We start from the raw sequence: 22,104 nt of genomic DNA, 5'->3' as shown, positions 1-22,104 counted from the left end.
ATGAGTCGAGCGAATTAAGTTCTCACGATAGAACAAAACAACAGTTGAATTCAAAACTTCTCCAGGAACTCTTTCTTCCTCTGGCTACAGTCGCAGTTAGCACTTGTTAAAGGGGCGGAGGAGGGTGGTTGGGAGCTAAGGGAATGTAGTGTACCTGAGAAATATTTTTGTTTTTATAAAGGTAAAACGTTTTGACTTGGGGCGCAAAGATGTTTTCCCAAATTCCTCGACAGCAGTATTTTTTTTTCCTTTCTTATCCTGGAGATTTAGAGCCTACATTCTCTCTCCTTCACATGCCAAGGATTTCCTTTACTGGGAACTTGCAGGCACATCTCCAAGCGTAGTGCAACGGATATAGCGAGACTAGAGTTACCCATTTAAGATGTCATGAAATAAAGCGTATTGAGCTGAAACCCCCAAAGCGTGCGTGAGCTGTGTTCCCTCGCCTTTAAACAAAGCAATGGATTTTTTAATCTTTCTGAAATTTAGTTTGAAATTCAAGGAATGAAGTTGACAGGCCTGTTGACAGTTATTTCAGCTAGTTTACTTTAGAGACACAGAATGGAAACAAGCCCTTCAGACGACCAAGTCCACGCCGACTATCGATCACCCGTGCACACTAGTTCTATGTTATTCCACTTTTGCATTCACTCCATACACATTAGGGACAATGTACTGTGGCCAATTAACCACACGGTTTTGGGATGTGGGGAAAAACCAAAGGAAAACCACTTGGTTCCAGGGAGAACATGTAAACTCCACACAGACAGCACCCAAAGTCAGTGTCGAACCCAGGTCTCCAGCACTGTGCAGCAGCACCTTTACCAGCTACGCCACTGTGCTGTCCCTAAACTGAGACAAGCGCTTGTGAATTATAACACTCTTAAGGATGTGGCTGCCCTCAATAACCTTGGGGTTAGGACATGAAAAGTGCACTGTTCCTGACCACTGACCTCAGCCTGACAGACGTATGATGGAGCAACTTGAAATCAGATAAAAACAAATTGTACACAGTTGTGGTAGCATTGTGTTAAATTAAGGAGCTACTAATCCAGAGCACTGGACTAATGATCAAAGATGTGAGTTTAAATCTTAGCGTCCGTGCCAAAGGTGTTTGTAGGTAGTCTATTAAAACTTGTGCCGTTGAAGGGTCACCAGCCTTCTGATATAGCCTAACCGTTAAACAATATTTCAGATCATTAGACATTCAAGATTCTTCCCCAATATGGTCCAGGCACAGGCAAGTAGAACAAGCTCGACATGGATGAGCTGGGCCGAAGGGCCTGTTTCCATGTTCCTTGGTTGTGACTATGACAATTAGGCCAGATATGCCCATGCTCCAATCTCACACTCACAATAACACAGAATGAGGCCATTCAGTCCTTTAAAGAATGAATAGAAGAAAATAACAGCACGGATGTTTAGGAAGTAGTGTTTCTATAAGAGGAGGATAAGGTACCAAAGGTTTACAAGGCTCTGCACAACCAAACCCTGGTGTGAAAAGGAGCACTTTGATAGAAGTGTGAATTTTACAAACCCGATAACATAAATTATAGCTGAAGTATTGAAAGATTTTGTTAACCAGTACTGTAGATAGTTAGTACCTAGTTTAGGAAGGCTAAAAGTTAAAACCCCTATAAAATAGGATTTCTTCACAGACCTCAGTTGCATGAGTTTTTATTGAAAAATTATTATGCTGACTCTTGTACTGGGCTGTAATGCAGTGTGGGGAAGCCGCAAGAGCAACAGCTTATTGTCCCAGATGGTGGGTTTCTCCATTGCTCGGACTCCTGAGAGAGGCAGAGTCCTGGAACTTTAGTGCATGGTAAAAGCAAAGGGCTAGCAAAAGCGAAAGGCATGGAGGAGACTGCAACAGTTAACGTTGTAATTAGTGTCACCGTCAACTGAGTGTTACAACGTGCTGATGTCACCAGATGGAATAGGGAGCTGGAAGAAATGCTTTCACACAGAGGATTATCTGGGAACTTTAGAATGCTTCACCAGGCCCAGAAAGACTTGAGATTTTATCACTGCTTAAGAAAAAATTGATAATATTTGAAAGGGAAGAATATAAAAGGAAAGCTGGGAAATGGATTGCAGCAGTTAGTCCTTGCGTGTCTGAAATGGTAACCTCTACCATGGATTGGGAGAGATTCAGATGCATTAATTTATTTTTAAAGGAAAAATGCTGTTCCAAAACTTAAATGCCCCACCTCTGTACTAGAATATGCAAGTACTTACATTTATTTCCTCCTTCCCATGCTGATATTTCTCTTTAACGACTGAATTTTGTTTAAAGAAAGAAGATTAAAAAAAAAACTCTGGCAGCAGAACCATGTGGAACAACATGTAGAGATAAAACATCTGGGTGTAATTTCTATGAATATGAAGTTACTTCCAGTTTCCTGGCACTTAAATTAGTGCGTTGATGTTATCACTATGGAACATTTGTAGAAAAAGAATCGGAGAAAATGTATGATATGGATGGAGGCCATTTAGCCCATCGGGTCTGTACTGATGAGTGGAGAGGTGTGGTGAGTCGCCACACGTCTGTGTTGGTGCCTGCCTGGAGAGGTATGAGTCTCCGGTATAAAAATACAATGGTAGGAGGAGTAGGAAGGAACTGCAGATGCTGGTTTAAACTGAAGATAGACATAAAAAGCTGGAGTAACTCAGTCAGGCAGCATCTCTGGAGAAAAGGAATAGGTGACGTTTTTGGTCGAGACCCTTCTTCAGACTGAGAATCATCCCAGGACACAAAAGAGGGAGGAAGCCCATACTTGAGAAAGTGATACAACATCGAACTAGTGTGAACGGGTGAACAATTGTCAGCTCAGTGGACCATAGAGACTGTTTCCATGCTGTATCTCTAAACTAAATTATCTCAAAAGATGTGTAGGTTGGTTGGTTAAGTGACCTCTGTAAAATTACTGTTGTATGTAAGGAGTGGATGTGCAAGTGGGATAGAATAAAATTAGTGGGAACAAGTGGTCGGTATGGACTTGGTGAGCCAAATGGCCTGTTTCCATTACCTTTCAATCGATCAATCAATTTCCTGGTTATTTTGTAACTGAATTAGTCTCTAGCATGAATCCTATTCCTGTATAAGAGTAGCATAGTGTAAGTGGAGTTTGACACAAATACACAAACAAATGTAAAGGTAAGTCTATACCTTATTATAACTTCGATTTTATCGAACACATTGGCTGTGTTTAGAGACGGTCTAATGTAGTGCAGGAAGAGAAGAAATTAGGTTTCTATTGTTAAAAACATACCTGCCATGATTAGACATGCTCTTTGTTAACTGAGCATGGAAAGCCTTATGCATAAAACTGCAGCCCTGTGTTTCGCTGCATAAAATGAAACTAGCCTCTGATTCTTTTTGTTCACAGGATGGAATTTACCAGGCAATGCCTAGCATTTCATGTCCATCTCTATTTGCCCTGAACCAGTAGGAAATTTAGAAAATTGACCACTCTTGGGTCTCATCAGGCCCTTCCCCGATGAATATGATAATGAATTGAAAGGGTTCATACAAAATGCAGAGCTTCATGTGAAAGATCCTGACGCTGAGTCCAGATTTATCTAATTACTCAAATTTAGATTTTCCAGTTGCTGTGGTGAGATTTGAACTTGTGTCTCTGGGTCATTAGTCCAGGACTCTTGGCTGCCAATTCAGTTACACAACCACTATGCTACTGTACCCTCTCTTGCCTGGAATCCCCATGTGTGTACAACAGCTAAAATGATCTTACATGTGTCCACATAAACATTTATTAGCAACAATTACGTTGGTGACTAAGCGGGTGCCAAGGTTGTGACTGGTTTAATAGCTAAGTCCCGTTTACAGCAGCATGCATGATGTGAGCTTGTTTTGATCCTGGCCGTGTTCTGAGAATACTTTTCTTTCAGATGAGAACTGGGAGGACGACCAGCTTCTTGGAGTTGAGCCCTGCAATAAAAACCTAGCAACAGGCTGCAATATTATCAATGGGAAGTGCGAATGCGATACCATTCGGACCTGTAATAATCCCTTTGGGTTTCCCGATCGGGAAAGCTGTCTCTCAGCTCTAAAGCGGATTGAAGGTGAGTAAGCACAGAATGATGGTGAAGCACCTCGGGTTTGGAGTTGTATAATTTAGCATTGTTTTCTGTCACAGATAATCACACATTGTAAACTGTGGATGTGGGCTTGTGACGAGTTGGTGTAGTCATTCTGTAGAATCCCTGGGTCATCTCCATGGATACTTGAATTCAGATATCTGGGAGGTGGTAGGTATATAGAAATAGGTCAGAGGAAATGGTTGAGACAGGTGCTATATCAGCATTGAAAAGGCAATTGCACAGATACATGGTTAGGAAAGTTTTAGAGGGATAAAGGTCAAATGTAATGAAATGGGATGAGCTTAGATAACTTAGATGGGCATCTTGATCTGCATGGACATATTGGGCCAAAGGGCCTGTTTCCATGCTGTTTGACTCTTTTTCTTGCTTTCGCTCTCTTTCCTCTTTGAAAGTATCTGTTTTGTCACAGTATATTCTGGCATCTAGTAAAGCTGGAGTTATGTTTGTAAACAGAAAACTGCAGGAAATAGCAGACCAGGCAGCACCCTTGACGAGTGGAACAGAGTTAGCATTTCAGCTCCGCATTGACCGGGGAAGAGTTAATGTGGACACGGAGAAAGCTGGGAAGGGAGGAAAGATCAAAAGGGAAATTTGGGGGATAAATTAATATGCTGGAGGTTTTGAACATCATTATGCTGGATCAGGCATGCAATCTGCTCATCTATCTGTTCCTGTGGCCACATGGGTTCAAACATATTTCAGCTTCATTGGCATGGTTGTTCTGCACAGCAGAGTAATTCACAAGTAGAAACCAATTGGTGCTTAATAGGTTATCCTGAGATCACCTCCCCAGGCTTTCTGGTACCAAATGCTTTAGACTCTTAATCAAGGGCACATAAAATAGTTTAAAAGGATTTAAATTATTTTCAAATATATAAAATATAGACACCTGCATTTGCCTTTTCAAATGAACAAAGTTGGTGACTCTATTCAAAGGAAAAGCAAACCGTTGCACTTGCAGGCAATCGGGAGAAAAAAACATAAAATGATGGAAATATGCAGCAGGTCCAACAGTATCAATCGAGAGAGAAATACAGTTAACATTTCAGGTCAATAACCATTTATTAAAACCATTGTGATAAAGGGTCATTGACCTGAAATACTAACTCACCACCGATCATCTCTGACCTGCTGAATGTTGCCAGCAGTTTCAGATTGCATTGATATGAATGTGGTTGTGCTTCATCTTGAAGGCATTCCTGGAGTAAAGCGGAGCAGTCCAATACAATGCAATGGGCTCCAAGGTGGGATCTGGTGGTTTGAGCTCTGTCCCTGAACTCCAGGAACTGATGGGATGTCCAGTGCACGGCATCAGCTTGCTATTGACATCCGAGTTATAGTGTGCCTGCTTGGCAGGCAGGGACAAGCACCGTAACTAGTGACTAGGTACTTATGAGTAGCATACTCCAGCCTGTTTATTATCTAAAGGCGAGATGCTGGAGGGAAATGAGGAATGGGGTAAATGAGAGATTAAGAAACAGGAAACATGTCCACAGGAGGTATGAATAGAAATTACTTTAAATTATTTATTACATTAGTGTTGAAGTTACTCCTGGAAGTTGTAATCTATCATGTTTAAAGGTGAGTTGTGATCCTCAAGAATTATGTTGAGGCCCACTAGATGTACATAGTTCTCTGAAACATGTAGTTCCCTGAAAGTGGCAGCAAAGATAATCAGGGTGGTGCAGATGGTAGATGTATGTGAATGTAATTTGTGCCTGGGGTTGGTTGGGCATGAGTGAATAGAGCTGTGGATTATTTACTTTGATATGCTTATGTCTCTGTATGGTGCTTGTGGCAGGAAGGCTTGCATACTCGCTTGTGTTGGTTTGTGAGAGTGTACATGTGCGCACATACTTGCATGGGAGGTTGTGTGTGTTTGTTGGATGTCAGTGCGCGCGTACGGTTTGCAGGTGCGTGTTTGCGTGTGTACCAATGTTGGTATGGGCAGAGAGAGTCTTAAGTGCGGACATGGTGATTGGGTGAGTGTGTGCTTCCTGGGAGAGGGATGTTGAAATGTAATGAAATGAAAATAGGTGCAGGAGGATGCCATTTGGCCCTTCGAGCCAGCACCGCAATTCATTGTGGTCATGGTGTTTGTGTGTGTTATGCGCACTAAAGTACATGTTGGGAGTGTCTGGGCATATGCTTGGGTGTGTGTGGGAGAGAGAAGGTTTGAGTATCCATGCGTTATGTTGTGTGTGTATGATGTGACTGTATGGGAGTATATACAGAAGGGTGTGCATGCCTGCATGTGCCATTGTGCAGGAGCGTACATCTTTACTCTTGTACGTGTGTGTCAGTGTCATATGTCTGTCTTTTTGAGTGTGTGCCTCAGTGTATATGTTTGGACATATGTCGCTGTGAATATGTGTGTTTGTGTATCTGTCCGTGTAAATGTATGGGTCCGAGTGTGTGGTGAGTGTACATAAAGTAAACACAAATGCTAGAAATGTCAATATCTATGCGTGTGTATGTGTTTGTCCCTGTAAGTGTATATGTCTGTATGCCTGTGTGTAAGTATGTATATCTGTATGTATGCATATGAGTTTGTGTATGAGTATATTTCTCTCTCCATGTCTGTGTGTATTCAGGTCGATTTCTGAATTCCCTCTCGGCAACCTGAGGAAACACTGCCAGTTTTGTGGCTGCAGATTAGCTGCAACAGTATCTGTGAAAGGTATCACTGCAGATAGAGCTTAGCCAGCACCCTTATCCAATTATTTCACAGCAGGCCTTAACTATTTTGCTGGTCTAGATGTGCTGAAAACAAATACCTGGTAGATTTGTTTGGGTTTGTAGCCCTGCCAGTGAGCAGGTGCAGGCAGATAGCTGTGCAGCTGTCTCATTCTTTCACTGGAGATGGAGCAATGCTTGAAAAGCCTCCACCTGTCTGTGGAAAAACAAAACAGGAAGGTTCAGCCTGTGGAATTTGCTGCAAGTCATTTGGCATAGTTCTGTTACTGCCTGCCTTTGCCCATTCCTGCTCACCCATCCCAGTACTGCCCCCTTCTTCTGACTAAACACCTCGGTCAGTTGGGTAGAGAAGTTCAGTCTGTTCCAGTTAATGTGCCCGGAAAGATTCCAGGAATGAACTTCTTCATAAGGAATGATAGGTGTTTAATGTAGAAGTTTAGTTTTAGTTTAGGGATACAGTATGGAAGCAAGCCCTTTGGCCCACCAAGTCTGTGCCAACCGGCGATCCCTGTACATCAGCACTATCCTTCACACTAGGGACAATTTGCGATTTTTACTGAAGCCAATTAACCTGCAAGCCTGAACACTTCTGGAGTGTGGGAGGAAACCAGAGCAGCCGGAGAAAACCCACGTGGTCACGTACAAATTCCATACAGACAGCACCTGTAGTCTGGGTTGAATCCAGGTCTCTGGCGCTGTAAGGCAGCAACTCCACTGCTGCGCCACAGTACCGCTCACTCTTTCTTACTCCAAATGCATTAAAAATAACCTCTATTGTCCTTGATATATCATCCCCAATTTACCGCTATCCTTGGGAAGCTTGAGTAGGCAGTGTCATTTCCTCAGAGTAAGGTTTTGAATGTACATTTAACCCATTTATAAATTAGGTTTGTTACTTCCATCAACTGCAATGTTCACCCACTGAGTACTAGTTCATGTTTGTACCTTCTGTAAGAAAGTCTAGACTGCTCAAACCCTGTTTTGGTGTCATGCCAACATGTGGGGAGGGGAATTCAGGGAGGTTTCCTGCTGTAGATCTGGAGGGGGTTTATGACCAGCTCCTCAGTGAACGATAATTGAACAAACTAACATACAGATCCACCCAGTTTGCCTTTCCACATAATGTTCTCAGTTAATGGTTTGAGAACTTGTGTTGGACCATTTCATTACCTGGCACAACTGCATATTTTGCTAGTCAAAGTTGGCATGCCATTGCAGTAATTGATCCAAGAGATATGCATGTTGGAAATGTGGGAAAGAACATCTATTCCTCTGAACAAGGGTGATAAGGTTGCCACGATCATTTGAGTTGTTTGATTTATCAGACTCTTTGAATGTCAGGCTCTACAGACTCAGTCAATATGTATGTGAATTAATGACTGAAGGATTGGATATCCAAGGACTGGAGTGTGGAGAGGAGCAGATTAATATTGCTGATGGTGAAATCAAGCGGGGTGCTTGGTGTAGAAAATTAGTGGCTGGACACGGATAATAACTATGGTAAAATGCTGGATGTGACCTTGCAAGTAATGGGTTGTCTGAAGGGTTGGTTGGAGATTATCTAAGCAAGGGTGTGATGCAAATCAAGGAAATATGTCTGGGAAGTGATTGGTAATTGCAGTTTGAATTTACATTCAAAAACAGGATGCTTTCAGTGGATAATTGCAGTTTTTTAAAAAAATAAAAGAGTGTATACTAGAGCTGCACAGACAGTAGAAACTTTGAGTAGAATTAACAAGTAGAGAAAGGTTTAATGTTGCGGTGTGACCCATACAAACATTGTATGATCCATGACTATGTGATATAAAAAAATATATAGAAATTGGACAAGAATCTTGTAAAGACAGGGTAGGGTGTGTGTTTAACTTTCACGTAGAATGGAATAAGCAGACAAAGCTTATGTCTGAATGATACAGAATTTCCGGAACGTATTCAGGGTAGTTTTTTGTGATGATATGCCCTTGAGTCAACAGGAGCAAGCTATATTAGATTTAGTAATGAGTAAAGAGGCAGATTTGGTTAACAACCTAATGGCGTGTGAACATTTATCCAATAGTGATCATAATAAGATTGAGTACAGTGCAATGTTTGAAAGTGAGAAATGTAAAACAGCTGCCACGATTCCAGATTTAGGAAAGGCTGACTTCAACACGATGAGATAGACTGTCTACTGTAAATTGAGTTAATCCATTAATGGGTAAAACGCCAGAAGATCAGCAGGAGGCGTTCACAAAAGAATTTAATGTGATTCAGAGCCAGTATATGCACCTAAGGGAAAAGAGCTGTGTATGCCAACAAAAAACACTGACGACTAAAGAGGATAAGGACAATATAAAAGTAGCACATGAAGCACAGACAAACTAAAACTTCTGGAGCTCCAAGTTACTGAGAGAAACAAAACGTAATTAAAAAAAGATGGAAGCTGAAATGAAGTAAAACAAATAAAAATATAAGAGCTTTCAAAAGTAACGCATTTAGCTTGGGAAAATAGGGTTGTTGCATTGAAAGTGAACCCCTTCATGCAGATACTGTAATTACAATACTCTTAAATAAAACTAGGAAGTATTGAATTTTCTGCTCTGGCATTTGCAGCGCTGGAAGAAAATGGTACGTTGGCTTCCTGGGAAAATCAATGTGAAATTGGGGCAAGGACACAAAAATGTACATGGCAAAATAGCAGTGAAGGATAAAGCAAGTCCCCAAGACCAAATATTTTCCAAAGATTTGTTGCAAATGGATGAAGACATTGTTGACAGCCCTAATTAGAATGTCACAAGGTTCTCATATGGGTGAAGTAGGAAACCCACATACCTATAGACAATCGGTACCGATGTAGGCCAGAGCCAGTGTATGCCATATACATTGCCAGAGTGAGCAACACCGGAAATTGGAGGAACAGCACCTCGTATTCTGCCTGGGTTGCTTGCGTCCGGAGAGCATGAACGTTGAATTCTCCCAGTTTTGCTAGCCCTTGCTGTCTCCTCCCCTTCCTTAACCCTCGAGCTGTCTCCTCCTATTCCCCCGCCCTCGGGCTCCTCCTCCTCCCTTTTTCCTTCCTTCTCCCCCCCCACCCCCCATCAGTCTGAAGAAGGGTTTCGGTCCAAAACGTTGCCTATTTCCTTCGCTCCATAAATGCTGCTACACCCGCTGAGTTTCTCCAGCATTTTTGTGTACCTACCTATAGACAATCTGCTGATAGAAAATTACTGGAGTCTATTATTAATATGTAACTGAACACCTTAAACACTTTCAATTGATCAGAGAGTCTGCATAGACTGGAAAAGGGTGGATCATGTCTAACATGTCAGCTTGAATTTTTTGAAAGGTTGTCTAAAGACAAGGAAAATGTAATGGGTGTTAATTATACAAACTTCTAGAAAACTTTAAATCGAGTCCCTTTGTGGGGTATCCTGACTACGGTGAAGCTCCTAACCGGACATAGAGAGGCTTTCAGAATAGACTTTAATATAGAGAATGTGGGGTGATGTATTTCAATGGAAGGTATGAGAAGAGGCAATATAGACATAATGACATTGTTCAAAAGGTATAAAGGAACAGAGATTTTGGGATTCACGTGTATGGATCTTTGAAAATGGCTACCTACATGATTAATCTGCCCAAGTGACATGGATCCTTCAATATTTGTTCAGCTGTTTTAACATTATAATCAGAATAAAATGTTGCTGCTTTTTCAGCTTCCACTAACTTGGCACAAGTTAATCTATTATTCTAAGATCAGCATTGAAAATTGAGGTTCTGCTCTATAGACCAGATCATGGGTGATAGGAGCAGAATTAGGCCATTCAGCCCATCAAGTCTACTCCGCCATTTATTCTTGGCTGATCTATCTCTCCATTCTCCTGCCTTCTCCTCTTAACCTCTGACATATGTACAATTAAGAATTTATCTATCTCTGCCTTAAAAAAATATCCACTGATGGCCTCCATAGCCTTCAGTGGCAAATAATTCCACAAATTCACCACCTTCTGACTAAAGAAATTCCTCCTTACTCCTTCCTAACAGAACGTCCTTTAATTCTGAAGCAATGACCTCCAGTCCTAGACTCTCCCACTAGTTGAAACATCCTCCCCACATGCACTCTATCCAAGCCTTTCACTATTCTATATGTTTCAGTGAGGTTCTAAACTCCAGCGAGTACAGGCCCGGTGCTGACAAACGCTCATCCTATGTTAACCTACTCGTTCCTGGGATCTCAGGGCTGGGCTTACTTGCTAAGACTATTCCTCATTATTACACAGTCCTGGATATATTTCATTAAACACACTTTAGCAAAACAAAAAGGCTGGGTGAAGTGCACGATGGGAATTTTGGGACAGTACAGTGCCATGGCTGGAGAGTGAGCACGCTTCTCATTACGGTGAGAAATAGAATAACAAAGGAATATAGGAGCAAGAGAAGGCCCATCCTATCATTCAATATGATCATGGCTGATCTGTCATAGGCTTCATCTTCTTTTAGCTGCCGGTCCCTATCGCCCCCCCATTCAATAATTTATCTACTTCATTTTTAAACATCTAGCCTTGTCAACCCATCAATTGAAGATATGTACCCCACAGAGTCAATGGCATTGTAGCAAGAATCAGTAAATCGAGAAATGGCTCTACTTCTGGGCTTCGCTGAGAACAGCTTGTCTGTTGCCTTGGGCTGCAGTCCTTACTGCATACCAATCACCGGATTGGTACAAACATTTCCCTTGCATTTAGTCTTTTATCTATTCAACACAGCAGGCAGAGCAGCAAAAGTAAGGATTATGTTTGTGTTAATTAATAGGGGTGTTAAGTTCTTATCCTGAACCATTATGGATAATGCAGTGAATACGCCACTGAATGAATACGCCACAGTCATTACAGACTTCATAAAGAAATGTGTGGACGACTGCAGCCCAAACTAACCAGAAGCCTTGCATGAACCATTAGATCTGCATTCTTCTGAAGACCAGATCCCAGGCATTCAGGTCCGGCGATGCAGTGGTCTATAAGAAGTCCAGATCTGACCTTGGTAAGGCCATCAAAAAGGCCAAAAGGGACTTCTGCTCTAAGCTGGAGGATGAGACGGATGTTCGGCAACTGTGGCGGGGCTTGAATGCAATCACCACCTACAATGCAAAATCAGGAGAGCTCTAATGTCAGCGAAGCATCACTCGCTGACGAGCTCAATGCTTTTTACGCACACTTTGATAGGGAGAACACTGATGTGCCTTCCCGAGCCCCCATTCGTCGTGATGGTTTCGGTCACAGTCACAGAGGCCGACATCAGAAGATCCTTCGGTGAATCCTCGGAAAGCGTCTGGACCTGATGGTATACCCGGGCGTGTTTTAAAAACCTGTGTGGACCAACTGGCTAGAGTTTATACCTCTCACTTCTGAGGTCTGAGGTTCCCACCTGATTTAAAAGGGCATCAATAATAGCCCAAGAAGAGCAAGGTGATGTGCCTCAATGACTATCGACCAGTGGCACTAATGTCTGTGGTGATGAAGTGCTTTGAGAGGCTGATCATGGCGCATATCAACTCCTACCTCGACATGAACCTGGACCCACTGCAGTTCGCTTACCGCCATAACAGATCAATGGTGGATGCGATCTCACTGGCTCTCCACTCCGCGCTGGACCACTTGGACAACAAAAACTCATATGTCAGGCTGTTATTCATTGACTACAGCTCGGCATTTAATACCCTCCAAGCTGGTTACCAAACTGGGTCTCTGCGCATCCCTCTGCAATTGGATCCTCAACTTCCTCATTCACAGACCACAGTCTGTCCATATTGGTGGATATGTGTCAATAGCAATCAGCACGGGAGCACCTCAAGGCTGCGTGCTCAGTCCCCTGCTTTACTCACTCTATACCCAAGACTGTGGAGCCGGACATAGTGCGAACTCCATCAAGTTCGCCGACAGCACCACTGTTGTGGGACGTATCACTGATGGGGACATATCAGAGTATAGAAGTGAGATCGACCGATTGACCAAATGGTGCCAGCACAATAACCTGGCTCTCAACACCAGCAAAACCAAGGAGCTGATTGTGGACTTTGGAAGGGGTAGGATAGGGACCCACAATCCCATTTATATCAACGGGTTGATGGTGGAAAGGGTCAAGACTTCAAATTCCTGGGCATGCATATTTCCGAAGATTTCTCCTTGATCCAGTACACAGATGCAATTATAAAGAAAGCACATCAGCGCCTCTACTTCCTGAGAAGATTAAGGAGAGTCGGTATGTCCAGGAGTACTCTCTCAAACTTCTACAGATGCACAGTAGAGAGCATGCTGACTGGTTGCATCGTGACTTGGTTTGGCAACTTGAGGGTCCAGGAGCGGAAAAGGCTGCAAAAAGTTGTAAACATTGCCCAGGCCATCACCGGCTCTGACCTCCCTACCGTCGAATGGATCTATTGCAGTTGCTGCCTCAAAAAGGCTGCCAACATCATCAAGGACCCACACCATCCTGGCCACACACTCATCTCTCCACTGCCATCAGGTAGAAGGTACAGGAGCCTGAAATCTGCAACAGATTCTGTTCAGGAACAGCCACTTCCTCACAGCCATCAGACTATTAAACATAACTTCAAACAAACTGAACTGTAACAGCCCATTGCACTTTATCTGTATATTTATGTATATATATATATATATATATATATATATATATATATATATATATATATATATATATATATATATATATATATATATATATATATATATATATATATATATATATATATATATATATATATGGTCTATGGTATATAGACACACTGATCTGTTCTGTATTTATGCCTACAATATTCTGTTGTGCTGCAGCAAGCAAGAATTTCATTGTCCTTTCTATAGTTCGCTGTCTCTAGGATCACAGTGACTGAGTTCCTAACTGTGGCTCTGGCCAACATGACAATAAACTCACTTGACTTGACAGTATCTTTGACTGTTTGCAATGAAGGCAGATGAGAGGGGAGGCTGAGTGATTAATATCCATGTGTATAAATTTCAGTATGCAGAACTCTTAAAAGGCATTTATTTTCTAATTCGTATTTCTCATTTGCATGACCTGCTGTAACAATTGTAATTTCCTAATGTACCAAAATCAATTCCAAAGTAACTTTTTTTTAAATCATTTGTGTATTTATCTGATGCATATGTGCACCCATGGTTGTTTGCAGAAGAGGGGAAGAATTATCTTTTCCACCTCCATTCAGTTTAACTTTCTGATGTCTTGGTGTTGTGACCTGGAAGTGGTTCAGCACATTACTCCATAAAAGGTCAGTAAGAAGCCACCTGGGATCAATTTAAGATGTAAACCACTCAGTTGTTGTTCTCAGCACACTCTCACCCCTGTTCCATGCTTTCCCTTTCATTCCATTAGAAATACACAGCTTAAACTAACAGAAACCAAACCTCACACATGGGAAGCTTAGCTTCTGAATCTAGAGAGGCACAAATGTACTGCGGTGTCTTCAGACTTCTTTTCCCTGTTTTAAAAGAGGATAAAGGTGACTGAATGTTCTCACTACAGCAGGCAAGGTTGTGATTTTCAAGATACTAATTAAACAAAAGAGTAAAGATCTAATCTAACACCTCCCCTGCCAATTAAATGAAACGGTTTCCTGGAGCTCCTATTCTATTAATGTTTCCTGCTGAATAGCTCTAAATATTTAATTTTGTACTACTTTCCTTATCGCAACCATTAATGAGAGGGGGAATCATTTCCCATCAAAGACACTACAGGTACAAAAAAAGTGGGTGTAAACAAGAAAAAAAGGACTGGAATTGTTTGTCAAAGGGGCACTCGGAATGAGCGTGGGCGACAGGCTAGAGGATTAAGTGACAGTTCAAAACACAGACTGTGGAAACGGGCTCTGGGATGGAATGATGGGAGCTAGTGGTGAGTTTGAATAATTGGATTGTGTCAAGGAAAGGTGCTGGGTTTTGATGTTGGGGACAGGTGCTGGGATAAAATTCAGGAACCAGCACTGGATCTGGGATAATTTATAGGAAGGAACTGCAGATGCTGGTTTAAACTAAAGATAGACACAAAATGTTGGAGTAACTCAGCAAGACAGGCAGCATCTCCATAGAGATGAATGGATGACGTTTCGGATCAAGGCCCTTCGTCAGAATGGATAAATTGTCTTGGTTATGTGTTGGGAACAGAGATTGGGATTGAGTACTGAGAAAAGGCATGGGGATTGCATGTTGATGCGGGGAACTCTGATTGTGTGTTAGACTGCATTAGAACTACAGGCTGGTTAGCATGAGAGCTGGCACAGCACCAGGATTGTAGGCTGAGAGAAGACGCTGGATTGAGCATTGGGAATGAGTGATCACCCTGCTGTTAGCACTTTGTAGATAGTGGGAAGGCCTTGGAATGTGAGGGGACGAGGCACTCACCGCAGAATCCACAGCCTTTCACCCACTCTTGTAGCTCTAATATTTACATGCCTTATCTAGTTGAACATAGAACCAATGTGATATTGATGATTGGGACACAGGCAATAATAATGTTACAGAATGTCACGGTTAGGTTGCTATACTCTCTGACCGGAAATTAAATTGCCTGGCACCTTTACCTTCCACCAAGGTCGCTTAATGACATGAGAATGTATGAGTTAGAAACAGAATTCACCATTTGACCATCCAAGCTTTCTCCGCCATTTAACAAGATTGTGGATGATCTGACTGCAAGCCCAAGGTTGTAATGAGGGCTGGATGGTGCTGGCAAAACTGGGCTTCTACAAGCAGATTAACGTTGGGTAAGTGCCACATTATTGCACTGTAGATAGGCTTGTCCATCACTACTTAGATCCCCACGATGGCGGATGTGCGGGCTGCGCCATTTGTATATGGCAGCCTGCCTGCAGTCCGTCTTTTCACCCTTTTTACTGTATAATTTTATTTTGGAGGTCTAATCTTTTATGTGGGGGGAGGGGAAGGGGGAAACTATTTTAATCCCAGTCCAACTTGGTCGGAGATGCGGTTTTCCTCCGAACCGCATCTTCGTCCTCTCTGCGCAGCCTACCATCGAGCTGGAGCGGCGTTTCCTGCCGGGACTACAGCTTCGCCGGCGGTGCAACGCTGGGACACCAACACGGAGCGGGCGATGCCTTACTGGGTCGCCTTGCGGTAAGCTCCGGGGCACTGTGACCGCCGACTCCAACATCGTTGAGCAGCGGCTGCAGAGCGTCCAGCCGCGGGCGGGCGGCACTGGATTTAGAACACCGCGGAGCCTGGGATCCGAGATCACCAGAGTCGGAGGTCCAACCGGCGCGGCCTGAGAACTTTGGACAGTGCAGTCTCCAGGGAGGAAGCGGCCGCTTCAGTCCAAGCCGCTGAAGAATGTTCACCCGACGCCGATGATCTAGCTTCGCGGCAAGAGGGCCTGAGAACACCCGGTTGGCTGAGGAGGCCACATATGGACCCTGACCTCGGGTGGACTATGAGGAGGAGAACTGGATATTGGTGGTGCCTTCCCTCACAGTGAATTCTGCTGTGGGGGGACGTTTCTTGTTGATTTCTATAGAAACATAGAAATTAGGTGCAGGAGTAGGCCATTCGCCCTTCGAGCCTGCACCGCCATTCAATATGATCATGGCTGATCATCCAACTCAGTATCCCGTACCTGCCTTCTCTCCATACCCCCTGATCCCCTTAGCCACAAGGGCCACATCTAACTCCCTCTTAAATATAGCCAATGAACTGGCCTCAACTACCCTCTGTGGCAGAGAGTTCCAGAGATTCACCACTCTCTGCGTGAAAAAAGTTCTTCTCATCTCGGTTTTAAAGGATTTCCCCCTTATCCTTAAGCTGTGACCCCTTGTCCTGGACTTCCCTAACATCGGGGAACAATCTTCCTGCATCTAGCCTGTCCAACCCCTTAAGAATTTTGTAAGTTTCTATAAGATCCCCTCTCAATCTTCTAAATTCTAGAGAGTATAAACCAAGTCTATCCAGTCTTTCTTCATAAGACAGTCCTGACATCCCAGGAATCAGTCTGGTGAACCGTCTCTGCACTCCCTCTATGGCAATAATGTCCTTCCTCAGATTTGGAGACCAAAACTGTACGCAATACTCCAGGTGTGGTCTCACCAAGACCCTGTACAACTGCAGTAGAACCTCTCTGCTCCTATACTCAAATCCTTTTGCAATGAAAGCTAACATACCATTCGCTTTCTTTACTGCCTGCTGCACCTGCATGCCTACCTTCAATGACTGGTGTACTGTTCTGTGTCTTTTTTTCTTTTTTGTTTTATATGAATTTATGGACATTTGATCTGTTCAATTGGTTTGATTAATCTCTGTAAAGCATTTTGATTCAAAGTGATTTTGATTTAAAAGTGCTATATAAATAAATATTACTTACTTACTACTGATGATTAAGAGTGGTCTGATTATATTTGCCCTGTTTATGAGCGGGTATCCCTGGGCTATTTTCCACATTGTTGTGTAGGTTACTCCTTTCATCACCGATGTCTTCACATTTACAATACAATTGTATGTGAATTTTAGATACAGATTAATTTACTGCGGGTACTGATTTTGTAGTGTTTCATTGTTGTATTAGTCGTATTGAGTACATAAAGTAGATGGGGATTATTTAAAATGTTTTTGTTACGCAAAATGGGTTGAAATGATGATGCCTGTCATTGTACGTTTGTCCCCCTGGGTCTACACAGTTATTGGAGCTGTAAGTTTGAGCAATAACCCTTACTGCTTTCCCGGATATTGACTATAATTCCTTGGAGTTTAATCCCTGCTTCTATTAACTCAGTGAAGGTTTGTTTTCAGAAGTAGCTCAGACGTTGTACGCTGTTTCTCAAGATATAATGAGCAACAAAGTGCATGCAGAGCTAGTATTAAACGTGTACCACAAAACAAATGTTGTTTTAATGATCTCTGTGTGGGACTTGGCTAACACAGGAAAATATTGGAGGAGGAGGTGTTAATTCAGAGCTGTACTCCTCTAGTCTTACGACCTTCTCAACCAGAGGACATTGGAGAGAAAATGTTTCACATTCCATCGCTTTGCTTTTGTGTCTTTATAATCTTTGGCAGGCTAACAGTAATGAATATTTGTACCAGGCAGCTATTTGTAGGAGCCTTTGTGTGGACGAAGAACAGTCATGAGTGCCAAGAGCAACATGTTGTTGCTCTCTGTTCCAGCCCTGGTGCTGTTGAACAATTTGTTGTTTTATAAGGAAGTTGTGGGGGGAACAACACCTAGTGGATTCTAGCTGTGCTTAGAAATCACTGCTTGTTCTTAATGGCCTCTCTCGTAGAGCAACAGCCAAGCTCAGTTTTGACAGGCTTCTTCATCACGTGCTTCATCTGTCTGTCCAGTCTTGCTAAGACATTTTACGTGATTGCCTCTCTTGCTTTCCTTCCCCCATCGCCCCATGTGCTTTACTGTTACTTGGCTTCGGACCCTCCCATGGATTTTCTGTACCAGGCTGTAAGACGATGTTTAGAAAATTGATCTTGTGCATCGCTGTTGGCTTTTCTGCTTCCAGCTGCCTTGGCGCTGAGCTATGTTGTGGCCATGCTGACTATTTCAGCCTCTCCACCCCACCCTCATTTAAGACCACCCACATCCCTGGCCAGCCTTTTGGTCACCAGTTCTAATACCACTTCATGCTTTGTGTGAGTCACTGTCAGACCCTGGCCAGCATCGGCCCAGCAAGGCACCAAGAGTATTAAAACATCCTATGCATATTGTTGTTGAGCAAGGTCTTCCTCCTTCCCATCGACTAAGTGAAACCTTACAGAGCAACTTTGGTTCGGAGCGTGCTAAGATGAGGAAGCCTGCTTGGCTTGTCATCTCGCACTGTTCCGAGCAGTGAGTATTCAGGAACTCTAGCACCGATTTGCAGTGTTTTAACTGTTTGCTCTCCTCTTGAATATATTGGTCCACGGTCAGTCCCACTGGCTGCAGACAAAAGCTGTTCTTGTCAGCATTTGCATTGTTTAAAGGAGGGAGCCTCTCACTATCAGGAAGCGTGTTAAAACACAAGAAGGAATTGTGATTACATTTGATGCATGCTTTTGGAAAGGATGAGTGGCAGCAAAATCATCAAATACCGCAATCAAAATTGTAGGTACCTGCACGCATAAGCAATCTTGCAGACTTAAAGTGGTGCAATTGTGGACTCTCTCAGGATTCATGTTTGCATCACTGCTGATGCTAATTCAGCTTCATCATGCAGTTGTCCTCTGTAACCCCCTCCCAGTCACTTCTCCTCCAGTCTTGGACAATTATTCACCCAAATGACAGGTGTAGACAGGAGAGGGTAAAAGGAAACAATGGCATGTCAAAGTTGTGGGTCGTTAATGTTTGTGGGGCTTCTAATGTCTGAATGATAATTCGCCTGTTCCGAGCAATGGCAGTTTTTGCTGATGAAAATGAGCAGCTTAAGTGCTGCAAATGGACAGGACCTGACAGCAGGCCATCGTCGGTTACCATGTCATGTTCATTGCCTAATGCTAGAGCTAACCGTTTTCATCTGCTTCTCCACAATGTAATTAACTCCTTTTTGTAAATAACTCCCTCCTTTAGTTTAGGTATTATTTCATTTTATGTGCCTTTTAGGACATTGCAAAGCATTTTAAGGGTTTTGAAATGTGGTTGCTGTTGTACCATAAGAAATGTCACATAGTGGAATATAGACATCTTAATGCACAGGCGAGATGTGTTCTGCTAGATCCAGAAACTGATATGTTACAATGCTGAGAACTATATTCTGCACTCTATCTTTCCCGTTGCTCTGCCCATTGCACTTGAGTTCAGCTTGATGGTATTTATGTATAGTATTATCCGATTTGATTGGAAAGCATGCAAAACAAAACTTTTCATCATACCTCTGTACACGTGACAATAATAAACCTAAACCTAAATAAACCGGCTGGATAAATAATCCTTTTTTCAGGCCAACATCCCCAGCATTGAGGTGCTATTTACACTCGGTCACTTTTGCTGGGGAGGGTGCGCTGACAGATTGCACTAAAATCTTGCACCATTCTGCTGTTTTGCACTGGTCGTTGGCTTTATTGTTGTACATATACTGTATATATCGAAGGTAGACACAAAGCTGGCCTAGCTCAGCGGGACAGGCAGCATATCTGGCAAGAAGGAATGGGTGATGTTTCCAGTCGAGACCCTTCTTCAGATTGGTTAGGGATAAGGGAATTGAGAGATATAAACAATAATGGACACTGTTTACTCTGAGCTTCAAGTGAATAAGCAATTTCCGTGCACCCTGATGTATATAACACTGCACTAATCTGAATCTGGCTTTTTTGCTTGCCCTTCAGACACTATTCCAAGTTCTGATATAGGATGCCAGGTGGTCAGAGAAAAAGAAAATCAAGGCTACCTGTGGTGTCCCCTTGGGATCCCACTGATCCTCGACATCCCTGACCCATGCTTGTTCAAAGTGGAGAAGGAGCACTCGGGAAAGCACGGAAAACCCCAAGGGCGTGCATAGGGAGCTCACAGAAATTCTCCAGGATTCCCTTTCCTCATGTCCCATCTACACTCACTAGGGTGCTGTTTCTGATGTCAATTTTAAACTCACTGGGGTCCTGTATCAGACAGTCCCTTTAAACGCACTAGGGCCCAGTTGTGAGATCTTGTGAGGATTTTGCCAATCACACTAAAGCACCCCTCTGCCCATGCACATTCATTGATGTATGCATTTGCTCCTTGCTTTGCACCCCTCCCCACACCGCCGAGTGGCAATGGTGCCCATGTTCATAAGTGATAGGAGCAGAATTAGGCCATTCAACCCATCAAGTCTACTCTGCTATTTAATCATGGCTGATCTAACTCTCCCTCTCAACCCCATCCTTCTGCCTTCTCCCCATAACCCCTGACACCCATGTTACGTGTAAAGAAAAGGGGAGGTGTTAACACTACTAGATATCATATTAACAATATTGAATATGGAGACACTAAGGATGTATTAAGAGTTTTACACAGTTCTCTTTTTGTATTTTTTTTTCTTTCTATGGATGAAGTTTACAATAGAACTTTTTCATGTCCTTGCCAGCCCTCTCTAACGGCCAACAGAGGGCTGGCTGCATTGTGATGTGACCCTTGTTCAGAGCTGTGAAGAAAATTAAGGGATAGAAAAATTTGCCGAAGGTTCTTAATGTACCTTTTGATACAGGTGTTAAAATAATTTCACGGTTTTTGAATTAGAGTAAAAGAGATTGCAAACACATTTTAATGCCAGAAAAATGGTGCAGGCAGATTTCCAGGCCCAAGTGGCCGGATACTAATCCAGTAACGTCCTATGCTTTGCTCAAAATATAACTAGCTGCATGGGTAACAGGCAGCAATAGGAGCATCAGGCCACTGGCCAATGCAATACGAAGATGTTAGCATGTGTCCTGATGATAAAATGTTCAGCATCTCAGAGTCACTGGAAGCAGTGATTTCTGCAGAATTACGAACTATATTGTCCAAAACAATTTTGGGGGGGGTTCGAGGGATTTGTAACTGGGGGCTTATGGTTGCCTATAAATGGATGGTTGGAATAGGCTGTGCAGAATATCAAAAGTCTTGGCCATCAAGTGATTGCTGCTGTTAGTGTAGAGTCACGAAGGATATAACCTCAAGGCATGGAATCTCTTCCCTCGTTTGGTGGAATGACTCAATACTGCCAAGATGCTGCAGCTTACTCGGTGTGTGTCTCTCAGCTTGAATCCAAACTTCTATGCAAAGATCATCAGAGTGTAATGTACGCAGGCAAGGCACTCGTTGTGGAAGGAGTGGTGGGTTGGATTTATTCCATCTGTATAAAATTGGTTGAAGATTTTAATGGCTCCGGAATGATTGCACAGTTACCGTATGTGACTATGTTGTGTTCTAGGGTTGGAGCGTAAGAGCTTACCCAGTTCCTGTATATGTGTTACCAAAATATAAGCCAGTCAGCATCTGAAGAAGGATCTCGACTCGAAACTTCACCTATTCCTTTTTTCCAGAGATGCTGCTTGTCCTGCTAAGTTATTCCAGATTTTTGTGTCTATCTTTAATTTCAGTACTGTCCCTTTTATAGATTTTGCAACGGGCAAATTGCAGGAATGCCCCCATCACTGTGCAGAAAGCTTCCACAGCTAATCTTGTTGGTTAGTCACATTCTTGCTGTTTGTCCTTGGAACAAGGTTATGTTTTCAATATACCCACGGCAGCTATCAGCCCGCTGCTCCTGGAACAGAGTTGAAGGGCAAGCTGATGGGCAGTGGACTTGTTGAGCCTAGTCCGCTG

The 22,104-nt window shown here is 42.9% G+C and overlaps 1 protein-coding gene across 2 annotated transcripts in view; it reads left to right on the top strand.

Annotated features, from left to right (window-relative positions):
* crim1 (cysteine rich transmembrane BMP regulator 1 (chordin-like)) overlaps positions 1-22,104 on the top strand; it is a 212,727-nt gene that overhangs the window by 2,257 nt on the left and 188,366 nt on the right. For both annotated transcript variants that reach the window (XM_055639319.1, XM_055639318.1), the window contains exon 2: positions 3,913-4,086. In XM_055639319.1, coding sequence (XP_055495294.1) covers positions 3,913-4,086 — 174 coding nt within the window. The remainder of the gene's footprint in view (positions 1-3,912; positions 4,087-22,104) is intronic.

Source organism: Leucoraja erinacea, chromosome 8 (assembly GCF_028641065.1).
Source record: "Leucoraja erinacea ecotype New England chromosome 8, Leri_hhj_1, whole genome shotgun sequence".
Classification (NCBI taxonomy): Eukaryota; Metazoa; Chordata; class Chondrichthyes; order Rajiformes; family Rajidae; genus Leucoraja; species Leucoraja erinaceus.
Note: the sequence above shows the minus strand (reverse complement) of the source record. Positions and strands in the feature narration are given on the sequence as shown.